At 38.8% G+C, this 19,535-nt stretch overlaps 1 protein-coding gene across 3 annotated transcripts in view; it reads right to left on the reverse strand.

Annotated features, from left to right (window-relative positions):
* Positions 1–19,535, reverse strand: part of LRP2 (LDL receptor related protein 2) — a 130,624-nt gene that overhangs the window by 50,867 nt on the left and 60,222 nt on the right. For all 3 annotated transcript variants that reach the window (XR_008577639.1, XM_054829946.1, XM_054829947.1), the window contains exons 30-40: positions 18,371–18,548; positions 16,348–16,476; positions 12,276–12,442; positions 7,289–7,432; positions 6,251–6,360; positions 4,931–5,108; positions 4,370–4,583; positions 3,647–3,886; positions 3,323–3,511; positions 1,296–2,216; positions 582–747 (exon numbers count right to left, since the gene is read on the reverse strand). Coding sequence is in view for 2 of the 3 variants with exons in the window: in XM_054829946.1 (XP_054685921.1) it covers positions 582–747; positions 1,296–2,216; positions 3,323–3,511; positions 3,647–3,886; positions 4,370–4,583; positions 4,931–5,108; positions 6,251–6,360; positions 7,289–7,432; positions 12,276–12,442; positions 16,348–16,476; positions 18,371–18,548 (2,636 nt within the window). In the remaining variant the exon portion in view is untranslated. The remainder of the gene's footprint in view (positions 1–581; positions 748–1,295; positions 2,217–3,322; positions 3,512–3,646; positions 3,887–4,369; positions 4,584–4,930; positions 5,109–6,250; positions 6,361–7,288; positions 7,433–12,275; positions 12,443–16,347; positions 16,477–18,370; positions 18,549–19,535) is intronic.

The raw sequence follows: 19,535 nt of genomic DNA on the forward strand, positions 1-19,535 counted from the left end.
TTTTGACACTGAAACAAGAATTCTTCTGAGGCACTCAGGAAATACAGCAGAAAAAGGGAAAGATCATACTAGACTAAGTAGAGAGATCTCTTGGCAGTGCCACCTGACTATCATGATATGATATTCTTGAAGAAATCTTGATTTCAACAAATACCCTTTGTTTTTCTGCCTTACACAGCAAATGGAGGATGGTTAGTTGCTTGACAAACACCTGCTTTGAACATCGTTCTCATTTACCCACAGTACCTGGCTCCTACCCTCACTAAATGGAGCCTCATGTACTACACATTCATAAATGTTCTAAAAATCTCAGAAGAAAATTCAAATCTCCGAAGCTGATATTAGCTTAGAAAACTGAAACCTAAAGAGTTAGATCTAGCATGGTGATGCGCAGCTGGAACTTAGGGCTCAGAATCACAGAACGATAGAGGTTGGAAGGGACCTCTGGAGATCACCTAGTCCAAACACCCCTACTAAAGTAGGTTCACCTAGAGCAGGTAAAGTATCTGGCAGTCCTTGTCAAAGTCTAAATTGCAGTTTCACCTCCAGTCAAAATAAAGTGTACAAAGTGCAACACATACCCTCTGCAGGGGTCTAATACAATGGCTCTTGGTCGTGGAACCCGGGCAATCACCGTGCGGTTAGAGCCATCCACAGCCATTGAGCTGATAGTTTGATTGAGGTAGTCACTGTAGTAAACTCTGTTGTTGATCCAGTCAAAGGCTATGCCATCTGGAGTCCCCAGGTCTTAGACACATGCAGGCAAACACACACAAGTTCAGTATGTTTTCCCAAGATACTGCAATACTCTTTGCCTATTATAATGTGGCAACACCAAAGATCTCCTTCAAATACCATTGGTATCAAAGCAAATTTGTCCATTTAAAAATCTGAAGAACTAATACTTAGGACTGAATACACTCCTGTGTATTCAGGAGGGTTACAAAAACCTTTTCCTCACATAGACCTAAATTCTGGTTGCTGTTCTCCAGGTAGCAGGTTCATCCCTCACTCCATAATATTAATTTACTATATATAATTTTAATTTATTCCATATAATTTTATTTAAAATATTTAACCAGTTTTATATTTCCATTTCATTGTGATCAAGACGAAATAAGAATCTCAGTAGTGGAAAAAAATGAGAAGAGTCAAATGGAGCATTTAATCAGAGATCTTAACTAAATAGTCTCCCTTGACAATTAGCATAAAAATACCCACTGAGCTAGTGCTAGATGCTGCAGTCCATTTTTCTCAATATCCAATTACTTTGTATCACATCTCAGTGCACTTACCAGATGCAACTACTGTTGGAGAGCCAATTCCTGCGTAAATACTAACATAACTGATTCTTCCTGTTCCTGAAGGGTAACTTTGTGTAAAATATATTCGGTTGTTTACGCTGTCAAAATCCAGGGCCACTGCAGTTCTTAACACATTGACTGCGCGGAAGGGAGGACTGTGATTTTCAGGATCTAGGTGGATACTTCTAAGGGCATTCTCAAGAGCAAAAATCAAGTAATCATCAGTTGAAATGGAACATCTCTTGCCATCACTGCCTAGCATTCCAAAGGCACAACCACATTTGGGCATCTGGATGTCAGGCAGCGCAAAACACAGATGAGAACAGCCTCCGTTGTTGTCCAGGCAAGGATTGTTGTTGACATCAAGGGGTGAACGTGACTGGAAATTACTGTTGTAAATGGTAACATCCCTTAGCCAATTAATGTTGTCTCGTATTACTGTTGGCTGATCGGTATTGCCTGGCTCCTTGCTGGCTTGGAAGACTTTTTTCAGGTTCCGATCCACCCAGATCATAGAATTTCCAAAGACAGTGATACCATATGGAGTTGGATAGCGACTGCCGTAACGCACAATTTCAACATCACCACCATCAGGCTGAATTCTTGCAATCATATCTAAGGAATCATCCACCCAGTAAATATAGCCATTGCTGTGATCTATAGCCAGCCCACGAGGTGTGACAATGCCCTCAGACACTAGAACTGTTCTGTTGGTGCAGTCAAGAAACGCACGTTCGATCTTCGGATTTTGCCCATAATCTGCCCAGAACAGGTATCTGGTTTTTGGGTCAACTACTATGTGCCTCGGCATATCTATGGTAGTTTTAAGCAGAACACGGCGATAAGTTGTGTTTAAACGCAAAACTTCTATAAAAGTCTCTGTCAGGAATGCATTTGTAAAATAAAGATTTCCTGTATTTAAAGAAGAAGAAAAAAAAAGTAGAAAAACAAAACAGAAAGGTGATACATAGCATCAACACCTGAGAAACATGAGCTGATAGAAAACTAAACCATAAAATGAATAACCATCAACTTCTTAGTAGTTGGAAGCATAAGGTACTTGCCTACACTTTGAGGAATTAGAAGACATCCAAACTGACAATAGTCAATTAATTTCTAAATCCTCATTGATTTCCATGGGGAAAATAAGTGATATAAGATCAAAAGTGCATTAACTACAGTTGTTCTGTATGCGTACTTTTTTTTCTTAATCTAAGCCTTTGGCTTGCCCTTCCATACTCTTAGTCCTTTACCTTTTACAACACACAACTATGAAATCCATGTTACAGCACAGCACTGTATACGGTAACTAAATTAAGCGTACACAGTAGATCATTATTTTAAATCTTATCCCAACAAGCCTATCAATCAACAGAAAGAATTTTTTCAAAACATACGTATAGTGGGCATACGCATAAAATAAAGTTATTAATGGCAATGGTCAGCTACTTAGCGTTGATGAACACTTTCTGAAGACTTAATACTTGAATTAATCTCCAATATCATTAAATAGGAACATGAAGTGCAAGTGGTAAAATTAAAGTTCAAAGACAAAGTATTTCTTCTGCTTGCTTACTTTTCATTATAATTTATAGGATTAGTACACAGCAATCTGAGACTAGATGAAGGGTCCTTCTTTCTTATTAACAATGTCATCGGACAACTTCTGTGCACTCTTCTCTGGTACATGTTTTTCACTATGGTAGTAAAGTACAGTAGTACACTGGATAACAGCTACTTATGAATACACAGACAAGAACAGAGACCCAATACAAATATGAAAGCATCATGAGATAAAAGGTTCTATACATCTGCTCTGATAAACTTCCATTTTTACACATATGTATAAACATAAGAGCCATTCATTACTTCCTCTTGTTTTAAAATCAGTCCACAGACATACAAGTTAGAATCATAGGACGTCCATTCAAAATAGTCCCATTCGGATCTGTTTATGGTAGTCTAAAAATTTTACCATCTGTAAAGAATCACATTCTCCTAAATTCAGCTATGCTTACCTGCTACCCAATCAATTGCAATGCCACGGATCCCATTTCGTCCTATTCCATTTGTAACAACATTTCTAAAATAAGAACCATCAGGTTTAATTTTACGTATTGCATTCTGAGAAGAAATTGTGCTACTGAAATCACACCAGTAAATGAAGCCAGAAGGCATGTGAACATCCACATGAAGCGCATTTCGTCCTGAAATATTTTGAAAAGTAATAATTAATTATCTTTGACATAAACTAACTTATTTAAAACACGTGCTATGCCAGCAAGAAATGCCAAAATATTAGGTATTACAAGATTTCTTTTCCTATTATAATATTCACATACCTCTTCCTGCCAGTGGTACCATGGCTTCAGAGTGATCAGATGTCTCTAAACTAAATCCTTTAATTGCAGAAAGCATAGAAACAATTACAAATGAACTGTAAGGGGAACAGGTTCTGTTATCAGGATTTAGCTGAAAGCCAGTAGCACAGGCACAGGAGAATAATCCACCAGGTACAGGCAGGCAAAGCTGCTGGCAAACTCCAATATTATTACTGCAGCCATTTGAGGAACCAGCAGAATCTGTGAAAGACACACATGGCAAGACATAAAAATCTGAACTGCATCATCACAAACTTGTGCAGATATATAACCAAAGTCATATACTTGCATAGTATTAACAACCAGCTGACAAAAATAAAGATCTTCATCACTGTACCTTTTAGCACTTAAGTGTTAGCAATGGATTTGCTGGTTTCTTGCATCTAAGATCAATGGGGCCAAGAATCAGATAAAACAGATATATAAATTTGAAGCCAGAGTAACAACATTTGTCATTTAGTCAATATTACATTGATAACATTTTAGTCAAACTACATGTGCCAATAGATGCCTTAACTAGATGGTGGAACATCTCTTTACCAAAACCAGGTAAAATGCTTCTGACACTTTTCCTGAAAGCCTTATCAAACCATTTCCTTTGACAGAGCACACATCCTGTGTCTGAGGGAAGTTCAAGTTTTCACAAGTTGGATATCCTGAAATACCTCTTTAGCAAATACTCACTGTCTCTGTAATACACACGTAGGCACTTCAGTCTTGGGACATTATCTCTCAGTACTACTTTGTTTGCTCCAGTGGACTTGTCAACTCGTTCAATAACTTCATAATCTCGATCAGTATAGTACAGAAAGGTATCATACACAGCAATTCCCCATGGATGAGAAAGATGAACCACCAGAGTCACACGATTTGTACCATCCACATTGCCTTTCTCAATCTAAGAAATCAGTTTAAAGCTTAATATTACATTTCTTATAATAAAAGTTTAAGGTTACAATACAAAATTGAAATGTAACATATGCTACTAAAATCTCTTCATGCATGAGATCTTTATGTACAAGGTAGGAAGGAAAGGGTCAGCAGGATGCCAATAATGATTTCTGGGGTGTCATTCAAATTCATCATATATTTTTAAGAGTAACTAGTAACAACCATTATTCACATTTTGCTCAGTCCTGCAACTCCATTACATGAGTAAACTAAAGTAACCGAATTACTCATGTGAACCACAGAGGCAGAGATAGACAATCAGGTAAAAAAGCAATTATTAAAAAAGTCTCCTACCACTCCTGTGCTTGTGACTGCCCAGTACAACTTTTGCTCCTTAATGTCAATGGTAATGAACTCTACATGGTCAAGGTTGCCAGTGAAGAGGGTTTGTATGCCTGATCCATCCATGTTTGCACTGGCAATCTTTGCTGGGACTCCACTGTCAGTTCCCTGGTCTGTCCAGTACAGCTTCCTGTAACACACATTATCACATCTGTTAGCAAAGCTGATAACAGAGATCAATGGACCACAGTCCATTAAGCATGTGCTTAAATCCATCTCCTTCCTCAGCCAAATACTTCAGCATGTGCTGAACAGAGATCACTTTGAACCAGGCCACAATGAAAAGAGATCTTGTTTGAAAAAAGAGAAAAGAGAACAATGTTTGTTCTCTTGAAAAATGTCTGTTTCTCTTGAAAAAGAGAACATGCCTGTTAAATCATATTTAGAAATCCATATCCCCCCCTGTATCATCCCACAGTACCATCAGCAAGTAAACTCAGTAGAGTATTAGGACAACAACAAGAAAGCAGGAGAATAACAATTCCGTTTCACAGATGGCTGCAAGTTTCAGCAGTTAGTTTGGTTCCAGTTTGGAATTAAAACTACAAGTTCAAAAAATCTGTATGAAACAGAATTCCATTATCTGGTTCTAGGGAATACGTGCACTGCTCTGGCCTCAGTTGCTGAAGAACACCTAGGGCATATGGCAGGCAGACTCCCAACTAGGGACAAAAAGTGAGACATCAATTCATCTGAAAGCATGTCAATTCACCAGCAGAACTGTCTCATTACTGATACGGTCCTATGGAACACTGATTTTGGGGAGGAAAAAAAATATCGCAGAATCATATTACAATTTTTACTACTCTGTTGAAAAAAAAGCAAGTTACAGCTCTTTTTGGGAGAGAACAGTAAAACTGTATTTAGTGCTATGCTATTTAACATGTGACATTCTTGCCATGTAGTGTGTCTTTTGACTACCAATAGGCCTCCAAACAGACATCACAAGAAAGTCTTTAGAGTTCTCTTTACTTCAGGTTCCCATTTTTCAGAGATTTTTTTCCACAATCATAATATTCTGTGCTCCTTTTTGATTAAAAAATTTTACCATATAAGCATATGGTAAATTAAGGAGAACAAACGTCTGTGCAACAATTTATGAAGCCATGCAATTATTTTCTAGGGCTTAAAGAAAATAAATAAATTCTGCACAAATATGAAAAAAACCCAAAACCTTGTTAAATCCAGGACGGAAGCTGAAGAACCTAAAAATGAAGAAAAATGTGGAGAATATACTCATGTGCAAAGACAACAGCAACTTTTGAAATTTACCCTCTTGCTGGATCAACTGTCAAACCAATCGGCGTGCCAGCTCCCAGAGAGGTGCCATCATTGGTAATCAGTGTTTTCCTGTACATTATATCACCATGCAGCTTCAGGACCTATGCAAATATTGAACTCATCAGAGCATGCAATACAGAACTTATGATAGATTTTCAAATTAAAGGAAGGAAGCCTAAATACACAGGGAGTTGAAATTGCTGAAGACTCTCAAATACTGTGAAGGACAAACACATTGTTCTGTACTCTAACCATCTCCCTTCTCTAACATGCACCTCTCTAACATGCTTGCAGCTAAAACCTGTCTATGTTAACAAATAAGCATCCTAGGTATAAAAATAGTTAATCTTTCAGCTTCCATTATATCTTGAAAGTATTACAGGCTGAACGGTTTGATGAAATGATGATTTAAACAAATAAAATGGAATACTCTCTAAATTAGCTGCCTTTTAATTTAATAGTATGTATTTATATTTTGGGACAAGGACATTAATGATGTGGCTTATTCACAGTCATTACTGTATTACTTACTGCTTATCCTCTATTTCCCCACACCAAATGGCAATTTTATCCTTCACTTACCATCAGACTGCTAGTCACCAGAAAGGTACATAATATGATATCAAAGCATTTGGGAATGGATCTTACTGCACTTGATGGCAACATTACTTTACTATCAGAGGCACTGCACTGGGATCATTGATTTGACGTTGAGAATAGTAATAATAATAGTAACTCTAGTGATCGGAGAGGTGTGTCAAACACCAGAAGCCTTATGACTGGCGGGGTGGGTAAGAGATCTATGCACAAATAGTTTCCCAGAATATACTGCTTTCAATCTTTTTGACTATGCTCAAATTTAGGTTTATCTCTTCAACTTTGTAAAGTATTTTTCTACAGACTGTTTGCATTTTAAAATAAATTCAAGTTCAGTTTTTCACTTAAAAAAAACCCCCTAATTTCAGCCTGTATACACAGCAGTGAAAAATCTAAGCTCTTACTTTTCAATTGTCCCTCTTAAATAATTACCTCAATTGACTGTGTCCCTGGGTTACTGTAATACAGGTTTGCAGATATCCAGTCCAATGCCAGACCAATAGGAGCACCAATAATAGCTGCTGGAGCAAAAACTGTCCTGTTGGCTCCATCGGACCTCACTCTGTGAATTTCACCCTTGGGAAAAAAGATAACAGAAGTGAAAAAATGTCAAGAGCAGAAAATACTGCTCTATTCCAACTACATGAGCACTTCATATTACAATATTTTCTAACAAAATGAAAATCCAGTAGCGAGAAATGTATTTGTATATGCTCAATGCATCAACATGATAAAAATATTATTGTAAATCATAATTATCCAGTGTAGAGGTATTATCATTCACCAACCAAAACCTGATTGACAGAAATAAAATTACTATATTTTATAAGGTTGAACTGTATATATTTAAGCTATGCAGTCACATTTCTGTAATTTGTATTTCATTATCAAAAGATTTTTTTACCAGGATACCTCAGTTAACCATCTTAAATACACCTGAAATCTAGTAAAGGAAAATAGTGTTTTCTCCATACATAAATATTTAAGAATCAAACTTATAATAAGCTGTAATAGCAAGAATTAAGACTGATTATCCTTGCAGCTTTCTTCATAAGGGTAACCCTTGAAACGATAACTTATGACTTGCAGATTCTATAGTATCAGCTGCAGCATGTGATGCTAAAGCAAAAACACCAAGAGGCCCCCATGGATGAACAAGGAGCTCCTGAGCAAAGTCAAACAAAAAAAGGAAGCCTACAGAGGGTGGAAGCAAGGGCAGGTAGCCTGGGAAGAATACAGAGAAACTGTCTGAGCAGCCAGGGAGCAGGTTAGGAAAGCCAAAGCCCTGACAGAAATTAGTCTGGCCAGGGATGTCAAGGACAAGAAAAGCTTCTATAGGTATGTCAGTGAGGATGAGGGAAAATGTGGGTCCCCTCTGGAATGAAATGGGTGACCTGGTTGCCCAGGATATGAAGAAGGCTGAGGTGCTCAATGACTTCTTTGCCTCAGTCTTCACTGGCAAATCCTTGAGCCACACTGCCCAGGTCGCAGAAGGCAGGGTCTGGGAGGATGCAGAACCACCCACTGTAGGAGAAGATCAGGTTCGAGAATATCTAAGGAACCCGAAGGTGCACAAGTCCATGGGACCTGATGAGATGCATCCGCGGGTCTTGAGGGAACTGGCGGATGAAGTGGCCAGGCCACTCTCCATCATATTTGAGAAGTCCTGGCAGTCTGGCGAAGTTCCCGCCGACAGGAAGAGGGGGAACCTAACCCCCATTTTTAAGAAGGGTAAAAAGGAAGACCCAGGGAACTACAGGCTGGTCAGTCTCACCTCCATGTCTGGCAAGATCATGGAGCAGACCCTCCTGGAGACTATGCTCAGGCACATGGAAAACAAGGAGGTGATTGGTGACAGCCAACACGGCTTCACTAAGGGCAAATCGTGCCTGACAAACTTGGTGACCTTCTATGATGGGGTTACAACGTCTGTGGATAAGGGAAGGGCAGCTGACGTCATCTACCTGGACTTGTGCAAGGCATTTGACACTGTCCCACACGACATCCTTGTCTCTAAATTGGAGAGACATGGATTCGATGGATGGACCACGCGGTGGATAAGGAATTGGCTGGATGGTCACAATCAAAGAGTTGTGATCAACGGCTCAATGTCCAAGTGGAGAACGGTGACGAGTGGTGTTCCTCAGGGATTGGTACTGGGACGAGCACAGTTCAACATCTTTGTCGGCGACATGGACAGCGGGATCGAGTGCACCCTCAGCAAGTTTGCCAATGACACCAAGCTGTGTGGTGTGGTCGACAGGCTGGAGGGAAGGGATGCCATCCAGAGGGACCTTGACAGAGGTGGGCCCATGCAAACCGCATGAAGTTCAACAAGGCCAAGTGCAAGGTCCTGCACGTGGGTCGGCACAATCCCAAGCATGACTATAGGCTGGGCGAGGAATGGATTGAAAGCAGCCCCGAGGAGAAGGACTTGGGGGTATTGATCGATGAGAAGCTCAACATGAGCCGGCAGTGTGCGCTTGCAGCCCAGAAAGCCAACTGTGTCCTGGGCTGCATCAAGAGAGGCATGACCAGCAGGTGGAGGGAGGTGATCCTGCCCCTCTACTCCACTCTTGTGAGACCCCACCTGGAGTACTGCATCCAGCTCTGGGGGCCCCAGTACAGGAGAGACATTGAGCTGTTGGAGCGAGTCCAGAGGAGGGCCACAAAGCTGATCGGAGGGCTGGAGCACCTCTCCTGTGAGGACAGGCTGAGAGAGTTGGGGTTGTTCAGCCTGGAGAAAAGAAGGCTCTGGGGAGACCTTAGAGCAGCCTACCAGTACCTGAAGGGGGCCTACAGGAAAGCTGGTGAGGGACTGTTTATCAGGGAGTGTAGTGACAAGACAAGGGGTAATGGGTTCAAGCTGAAGGAGGGTCAATTTAGATTAGATGTTAGAAAGAAATTCTTTATTGTTAGAGTGGTGAGGTACTGGAACAGGTTGCCCAGAGAGGTTGTGGAGGCCCCATCCCTGGAAGTGTTTAAGGCCAGGTTGGATGAGGCTTTGGGCAACGTGGTCTAGTGGAGGGTGTCCCTGCCCGCAGCAGGGGGGGTTGGAACTAGGTGATCTTTAAGGTCCCTTCCAACTCAAACCATTCTATGATTCTATATAAACAAGCACGAAACAGAGAGACAAGCCAGGTAAAGGTCTGAAGTGGTTACTATAGCTGCCTCCCTGAGCTTTCTTCAGGTTATGTCAGTTTTCCAGGAGTTCTGCAGAAGTCCTGAGTATTATCACGTGAATCTTTCACAACTCGTATTAATAAAGAATTGAAATACCAGCAGCTATCGCACATCATTAAGGCTTTTGGAGAAGAGATCAGTAGGGTTAGTGGAGCTGCGAGCAAGGGCTGAAATCTGCTTCTCTCTCCTCACGAATTACTTCCTCCTCCACTGATGCAGACATGCTGCACCTGTCCTGGGAAGATCTCACTCTGTGGTGCAGGCTTCCAGACAAGGTAACACTGGGACCCACCAGCCCAGTTCTTCCCTGAGGCAACACATGCAGTAGGTCTGCTCTGCTCTGGCACTTTGCTGGAAAAACGGGCACTGCCAACTCGAAGGGACAGAACATACAGCACACGATTATAGCCTGAACTTTGCAGCACTTGAATCAGCTTTTGCTTTACCTATTAAACTACCTTTATGTCAACCCACGAGTTTTCTCACTTTCACTCTTCTGATTCTCTTCCTCATCCCACAGGGGAAGAGTGAGCAAGCAGTTGCATGGCGCTTAGTTGCTGGCTGGGGTTAAACCATTACAATACTCTTAATTGCTTTGTTACCATGATATCAGTACACTGTCTAAGTATCTCAGGGCAGAATTGAAAATGGTGCTTCAAAAAGGAATCGACATATCAGATAGCAAAAATCTGAACAAGAACTGCAGGTCGAATTCACTGCTGGCTTAAATAGGTAGAATTTCTTAGACACCAGTAGAGTGCTGCTTGCCGAATGCTAAGAATGTAGTGCTATTTGCAAACTAACCTGTCCTTGAATCCCTAGGCCTAAAGAAAAAAAGAAGGAAAATAGGATAACTTTTGGTACTGTAAAAACCCTATTTTGAGGGCCTGATGAATGTTGAATATTCATAACAGTGTCTAGTATGATAGGAACTTTAAAAGACAGTTAGGAATTCTCCTGCCTATTATTGACATTTACAGTCAATAAATTATGGAACTTTACATGCTTAGGAAGTGTTTTTCAAATAGAGTAGGAAGGACTCTGATATTTATCTCTTTTTCCTGAGTTTGCTTCAGATAGGGTGAACAAGCTGATGAATGTACACTTGAGCTCTAACTACAGCTTCAACTGTTGCCAACACTGCCAGTAAAATTACAGCTACAAACTATGCAAGCGTAGACAAATCCAACAGGGTGTTAAGGAAGAAGCCTTGTGGTAATGGACAAGAACTACAAATACGAAAGTAGAAGCATATGCTTCTGGCATTAGAAACTAGATAAATAGCTTTTTTTCAGAGAGCGAGCCATGACTGTCACAGGTGTCTCAGCTCTATTTGGGAGTAACAGCAGCCTGAGACCTGCAGGTCAGGGGTAGAGATAGGGGGCACAGCTCATTGTCACGCATTTGTCAGGCTGGAGCTCAAGCCCTAACCAAAATACAGCACTTACCCGCACTCAGTCTGCAGAGGCACCTGGCATTTCGTTTGCCAGCTCTGTTAATGGATATATCAGCCCATGACCTCCTACACAACTGTTCAACCTCTTGCAAATGTCAGCTCTATCTGTTGGCTAAGATCTGTCAAGAACATTTTTTCAGACTGCACAGAGGATCAAATAGATTCCTGAGTGTTTATGTAGTTTCTTGGGCAAAGGTTTGCTTAAATAGGTCTATTTAAATACTTCATAAATAAGTTATAAATAAGAATAAATAAGTTAGAATTCCTTTATAAGTGACACAGAAAAGGCTTTAAAATGAGTGATTTTAAAACTTATTTTTACTTCAAACCTGCAAAACATAAGGGAAACTGGTGGGGAAAAAAACCCATAAATCTTGTGTGGATTAAGTGCTCAGACTAGATGCATGTATTTTCATTCTAACGTTTAGTGCCACTGTGTCCAACATACAGTTCCCACGGAGAAGTGTTCTGGCTGTGTTTGCAGAATTAAGTCCCAAGTCAACAGAAAGAGTGGACTATAGCAAAGGGGGAGTGAGAGTATGATTCTGTCAATGCTTTCTGATATTTCCTGCTCATGTCTCTGCCTGAGCCAGAAATAGCATTAATCAAATATTTCAGCTGACAAAGATGAAAACTAAGAGATGAACCTTCTTTATCTTATCCTGGGGGAGAAACCCCCCTTTCATTCCTTTCAATTATATTTATCAAAAGTCTTACCTGCAACGCTAATATATTTCAGTCTTATTTTAGTGCATGTTTTGAACACAAACACTAACTTACCGGATTTTCAACCCAATAAATCATCTGTTCGGAGTCATCAAAGTCAACATCAACGCCATTTTGAACTCCTGCTATTGGAATCATAGCATCATTCGTCTTCTCCTCAGGGTTCAGAGAAATTCCATAAATTATATTATCTCTTACAGCAATAAGGAACGGGTGTTCAACTGTGAAAACATATAATGTAATTCAGAGTTGTTTCTTAACAAGAAAATGGCATTATGATATGCTTCCCCTCTCCGACCCAAAAGCTCCCTGATGCTGAGAATGGTTGAACATTACCAGTGACGTTTTGCAACCACCTACCAGAGAGTTTGTTACCTCACTAGGAGTGAGGTTGTCAGTTATTGTGATTATTGTAACATTTAAAATTTCAGCACTGTGCAATTTCTGATTGCACAGAATGCATGTACAAGCAAACCCTAAGGAGGAGGAAGTACGTGAGGCAGGATCACTTATGCAGCTGCTCTGAGCAGCTTTTTCAGATCTCTGAGAATGGGAACCAGCAGGACAAACCTCTGAGGACTCTCCAGGACACACCCAAAATGGGTTCTAATGCCTATTAAGCAGGACTCACAAGCAAGGTACAATGTCACAGCAGCAATTGCTGATCTTTAATAATAAAGATAACTGTGGTACTGTGTTTTCTTGTTTTATATCTAAGGGAGCAGACACATTCCCTTATAGTAGATTTACTTCTAGGTAAACTTGGACCCTTATTCTTAAATCTTATTAACAAAGGGCATCTAGTCAGGTGATCTGAGAAAATGCATTGGGGAGCTGTAGAGTACGAGTTAGCAACTTCATTTCTCATCTGCTTGGGAACATGGGAAGACAATCCCCTGAACGCCAGTTCCCCTCTTCCTTGTGATTTTGCCCTTGGAGAACAAATTCCAACCTCTTCTCTCCATAGGCAGAAGCTACCACTTGATAGGGAACCAGGCTGCTGCTGCATAGAAGGTAGCAGTAACCCATTCCCTCTTTTATAATAGATCAAAGAGTTTTTTGTTTGGTTGTTTTTTGTTTTCATTTTCTTCACTGGCTGCTTAATACATTTATATAAATTTTGCAGTGCAAACTTTGGCAGGAAAGCCCACAAATCACAGCATCATTGCATGTCTCAAAATTATTCTCCATTCTTCTCTCTGGCAGCTGGATCTATTTGTCACATTTAACATGAGCTTAGATATCATTTGTCTTAGCACAAAAAACACGTTTTGGCAAATAATTGCCTGAAGACACATAACTAGCTCTGACTGTGAAATTCTTGGACTTCTTCCTTTTTTTTTTTTTCCTAAGAATATCACATGCCAGTGCTCTTCTCTGAAACATTTACAAGGAACAGATAGATTCATGTGAAATTCTTCCAATGCATACAATACCCTGGAGTCATTATTCTCTTTCTAATTGTACACAGTACAACACTGCTGAATCCTTCTGAAATACAGATATGTGAATTCTCTCGGCTAGACTGTACTGGAGAAGTTTGATAGTCTCATTTAAACCAGTTATGTTCTACAGAAAATTTTTTGTGGCTTGCTTCCTGTGCAAATCTATATAGTCTGATTATTCTTCATTTGTATAATGGCCAATAGAGCAAATTGGCTGAGCTATACAGATCTAAAAATCTGTGGAGCTTCATCAGATAGACATTAATATAACTTCTACAGTTCTTAATACAGGTTTACATGACAAATGGTAATCCATACAAAATTCATGTATTATTGTATTAAATATGCAAATTTATCTTATTAATACAAGATTTTAATATACATAAATTCCTTGCTTTGTTTCCAAGCCAGCTTGATACATTACCATCTTTAATATCAACCTGAAATGCAGTTTAAAGTAAAATAAGCAAAAAGATAATCTTGTAAGATGAGCATTCTTCATCTCATGTAAAGCTAGAAATGGTGCGATCCTAGAGTCAATGCTTTTCCATCAACGTGAAGTTAGCAGCATTTAACACGCTAACTAAGTAGGCAGAGACCAGCAATATCATTATTTTGTAGAGATACTGGGTAACCAAATGCATGCAGCTCAGTTTAATCTTTCTGCTGAAAGTTGGTGCTGGCCTAGTAAAGTAAGCAGTGACAGCAAGAATGAGGATCACAGTAAATAGTAGAAAAGAAATGGCAAATGCCTATTCCTTTGTAATCATTAGCAATAATTAAAATCTTTTATCGTGAAAGGAATCAGCATACTTTAATAACTTTTTCTGATGTGCTGACCTTCAGCAAATAAATTTTTTTAAAATCCCCAAATCTGTAGATGTTTTTAATATATTATTTTTAATGTATAAATCCCATCTAAAAAGAAAAAATAAGCCCATATAGCTTAAAAGAATTGCGCTTCATAGCAGGATATTTCTATTTCTGTCTTACATAATTGTTCCATATATAAATTGTGTAATTTATAAAAAGGCCACAAGTGTACCTAAACAGACACAGGGAACTTTGCAACATGTGGGAAATAAAGATAAGAACTGTCAATAGTTTGTTGACCTCTACACACACATGTGCTTCATCACTGCCATGTTCCATTTCTTTCATCACGATCCTTCTATAAGCTAGCACATACTTCCAAAATAAACTCTCTTTTTTTTAATAAATTAAACAAACTTGCACTTCATTTCAGATTACATAAATTGGTAATTCTCTTACTGCTGCTAAGAAAAACATGAATGCAATACAGCTTTCTAAAGAACACACTGCTAAGGGTCAAGCAGAAAAACAGCGTGATATGGATTTTAATATTTAGATAGTTTTAAAAGAAAAGGATCTTTTGAGTCACAGAGATTTCTATTGTTAGCTCATCCCAAAGTTAATTTCTACTTAAATTTCAGTGAAGCTTCCTTATTAGGAAGGCACCAAAACACACTTTATACTGTACAACTGATGGAAAAATTAATAATGAATGCTTCATCTGACAAAATTCATCTGGTCAAATTTCTGGTCACAAACTGCCTGCCAGTAATTTGAATTTTTGTGACTTTTTTTTTTTTGAAATTAATTGGCTAAATGATTTTTACAAATCATTGAGGTCTGTGGACTGTTCAAAGACAGTTCAGTGGTACTTTTTGATATGAAGTTTTGTTTGCAAAGGTTAGCTCTGTTACAGCTGCATCACCTGTAGTATCTGTAATTTTAGGCTGTGTTTCCAGACCTCCTGCATTTGGCATACTAATTTTTTACACTGGGGAGGGAAAAAGCTCAAGCTGTGAAATTTTGATCTGAATTCCAAAGTGCATTGGTTCAGACAGGCTGAAGAGAGTGATGAGGAAAAGGGAGAGCATCCTTCCTGATTAAAGGAACCCAAAAGATCGTTACTTACTTCTTAGCAAAATACAGGCTGAGAAAGAATGTGATAATCACTTCAAATATATACAACAGAACATATACCAGGGATGAATGAGAACTACTGATGCTATTTATTCTGAAGGACAAAAATGGCATAAGAAATGGGCATAAACTGGGGAGAGACTACATTTGAACAGAAAATCAGAAGGTTTCCAAATATCAAAATTGTGAAATTCAGTGAGGTTTGGGGGCAAGAAACCAAATAAATCTTAAACTGGAGCTTGACTGGTGAAAGGGGACATATAATATGGCAGTCAAAGACAAGAAGGAAACAGACTTCGGTGACCAAGAAAGTCCCTTCTAGCCCTCCATCTCTACATTCTTATAATTGCAACACTTAAAAACAGGTTTTCAGGCTGAATATTTACAATGAGAAGGAAAACATTCCAGATGTATTCCAACAGCAAAACGTTCAATGTGTTGAGAAAGTTTAAAATGTGGCTTCTTTCAAGTGCTTGAAAGAAAATTGAGTTCATCCATTTTCCCCAAATGAAGCACCTGAATCTCTGACTGAGTTCTTTCCAGAACCTGGCTCCAAACCTTTAGGCCAAGAACATTCCATGCTTCATAAATGATGTCTGCCTGGAATGCCCCCAAACTTTGATTTCATGAGCAGCAGCCCTCAGATCTGAAGTATGCTTTTTGCCTGACAGAGCAATGGATTTGACAGTCAGGTCTTTTTTTTTTTCCATCTCTCATTATCACTGCCCTACCTCTCATGCAGTTCCTGTTATCAGGAGAAAGCATCCATCCTGAAGGACAAGCACAGGAAAAAAAAAGTGGTCCAGATGAAGAAAGCAAGCAGAGGTGGCTACAGGGGGACGATGCACAAGAATTGATACCTGAAAAGAAAAAAGAAAGTATTAACAACTGTAACATGATGAGCAACTGGAAAGAATATTTAATGTCATTGCTACTGATAATATCAACTCAGCACTAAATCAGTTTTGCTATATCCTTAAAATTAAAAAAATAAGTTATTTCCAAGAACCACAAGCAATAGTTGTAACAGAATATAATTTTTCATGTCAAACCAGTACCATTATCACAGTGGTCTTTTCAATTTTTTTTACATCATACAAAATCTTTCAAATTCATTGTCAAACTTAACTGCACCAGGAGGCCTGCAGGGTTTTCGGTCTTTGATGATTACAAACCTTCTAGACGGGGATTTAAATTATTTACTGAAGCTTCTTGGAGAAAACTAAAGAGAGAAAATAGTTGCCCACATCTCATTCAAAGGTAGTGGGGGTTCAATGCATAGTTTCTTGGATGACTTTCAAATTGGCAGTCTAAGCTTGTAAAATGTAAAAAGGACAGTGAAAAAGGTGTCTACTGACTGCTATTATTACTATCCGCTAAAACGCAACCATTTATATCACAAATTTTTCAGGATGAGCCACCTTCATGAGAAAATAAAATTAGATTTTGAGTATATCCTTAGCAACCGCAGCAGGCCTTATTCTAAGGCGCTTGGAAATTTCAGGAAATGACACAGTTGTTGCTAATATAAAAACTAACAAGAACTGAAAACAAATTAACAAGATGACAACAAAACGACGGCATAAACTCAGAACTTAAACTGTAAGAAAATTATTCATCTCATCAGTATAACAAATCTAAACTCTAGTTGGTGTAAGATCTAATAATTTACATAAAAAGGAGAGCGGATGACAGTTTTATTACTGCATCTGGAACTTCAATCAGCAAATAATAATTTCTTCATTTGTAAACATTAGCCTGTTTTGCTATTTTGCAAGTGCTTTATTCCCATCTTCTCTGGCCACATAAAACACAATAGAACAATTCTAAATGAAAAATCATAAAATGTACTAATTTAATACAATGAAGAAAAATAAACAATTTTCCCCATCAGTGATAAACAGGTTTCTTAAACCCTGGGTTGTAAAATAAAACCAGAACTATGATATAAATCAATGGTACCCTCTGGTGACTAAACAACTTGCAGTGATAGTGCTGAACATGACTTGAGGAAGGTTTTCTTCCAAAATAAATATAGCACTGAAATTACTAGCGCCTTACTCAGATGAAAGTCTCTGCCCTCCTTCGTATGACAGTTTTCAGGGGATAAAAAAAAAGTCATTGTAATATTTATTAACCAAAACCACTCCATACACAAGAAATATAGCAGAAACAATGAAAGACAATATTTGTGTCAATATATTTCCCACTCTTCAAGTCATGACATGAATTGACAAAAAGTCTGATTTGGAAGATAAATCTACCTAACAGAAAGAAAAGGAAAAACACCTTTTTTTTTTTTTTAACAGTCTTTCAGATGCAAAAGATTACCTGCATATGATGTCAGAGGGAATCTGGAATGCAGTGAAGGTGCTTATTTATTGCTGTTATTTCATTAAGTAAAATAATGAGGAAGTGCTTTCAGAGAAGGATGATGACAGTAATCTAGTCTAAAGCATGATATTATTAACATACAAGGAACCAAGTCAAGGAATAGAGACAAGTTTTAAATATTAAAATGCTTTCCAAAAATGCTCCAATTTTCTTATAAAAGCCATTAAAAACAAAGTGCAAGTAAATGGCACATACTGCTTCCCTATTATTCTTTTTGGCTAGTCATTATGCTTACATGCTGCCTAGGTTACTTTTTTAACTCAGCCCATTCGCTGACAAGACTGATTCCAGGAGTGCCTATGCATGACATTATTGTGTGGCTTCTTTTTGTAATTACCAAAGCTGTTTTGCTGAACTTACCATTAGGTTGCTTTACAGGATGGACTGCCACAAGCCCCAAAGGCTGGTGAATGTTATAAATCATAACTGTCTGGTTTCCTCCATGCCATTTATTGGCCCGAATTACTCGATTAGTATAGCGGTCACTCCAGTACACAAAATCTTCAAAGAGAGTTAGAGCATGTGGATGCTGCAATATCTAAAAGGCAAGGATGTTTACCAATTTAGTTCTGGAGATTTGTATATGAAGTAACAGCAGAGCTGAGCATATTTTAAAAAATAAGAAAAAAACCCAGCTGTCTCAAAAAATATTTTTCAGCAAAAGAATATGAAATATAATCTATTGCCTGAAAACAAGACATTAATAATGGAAGAAATGCACATTTTTGAAAATGAAAATGTTAAATAGTTGCTGCGAGACATACAGCATGAGGAATTACCACAGCAGTCTAGATAAAGTCCCAATTGTAGATTTTCAAGGGCACAAGAGGAAATATCTAGTGAGAGTTATGAATCTGTCACAAGACCTTGCATCTGTGATAAATTCCCCTGTGATTTACCAGAGGGTTGAAGATTTCAGAAAACTAGGAGTGGGACAAGAAAGATTGCACCAGATCCTATGTCACAAGAATTGTCTCTCTAGCCAAAACTAAAAGCCCCAAGGTTCAATTCTTGAAAATATACATGTGTTTTTGTCATACCAGCTTATGTGTACCAACTGAAGATCTGAACTACTGTGTTGGTACAGGGACAGTGCTACAAGTTGCCAGCAGCACTTCACTGGGAGACAGCCCGTAAGAGGGATGGTCTTCATGAAGTGCCCTGTACGCAGCAAGTCCTGGCAGCACAAAACCCTTCACTGCTGTCACGAACAGCAGCAATCATCACTCACAGAAAGTGACTGGGGAAAGTTCTTCCAGCTTTTTTGTACTGTATTTGCCTACAGTAAACACATCAGCTAGTAGCAGCAGTGTCAGATGTCACCTTTAGACTTCATGCATGCAGACAGATCAAATGAATATGATCTAAAGCACCAAGTCTACACAGCTCCAGGTTCTGCTGAAGATCGTCTGAGAGACTGTGAATAGGATGTGCAATTCTTCTTTTTCCAGCTGTAGCAAACAGCTACATATCTGCTTCACCCAAGCATTTTGAAGAAAAATACATCCAAGTCTATGACAGTGCA

This window comes from Grus americana, chromosome 6, assembly GCF_028858705.1.
Source record: "Grus americana isolate bGruAme1 chromosome 6, bGruAme1.mat, whole genome shotgun sequence".
Classification (NCBI taxonomy): domain Eukaryota; kingdom Metazoa; phylum Chordata; class Aves; order Gruiformes; family Gruidae; genus Grus; species Grus americana.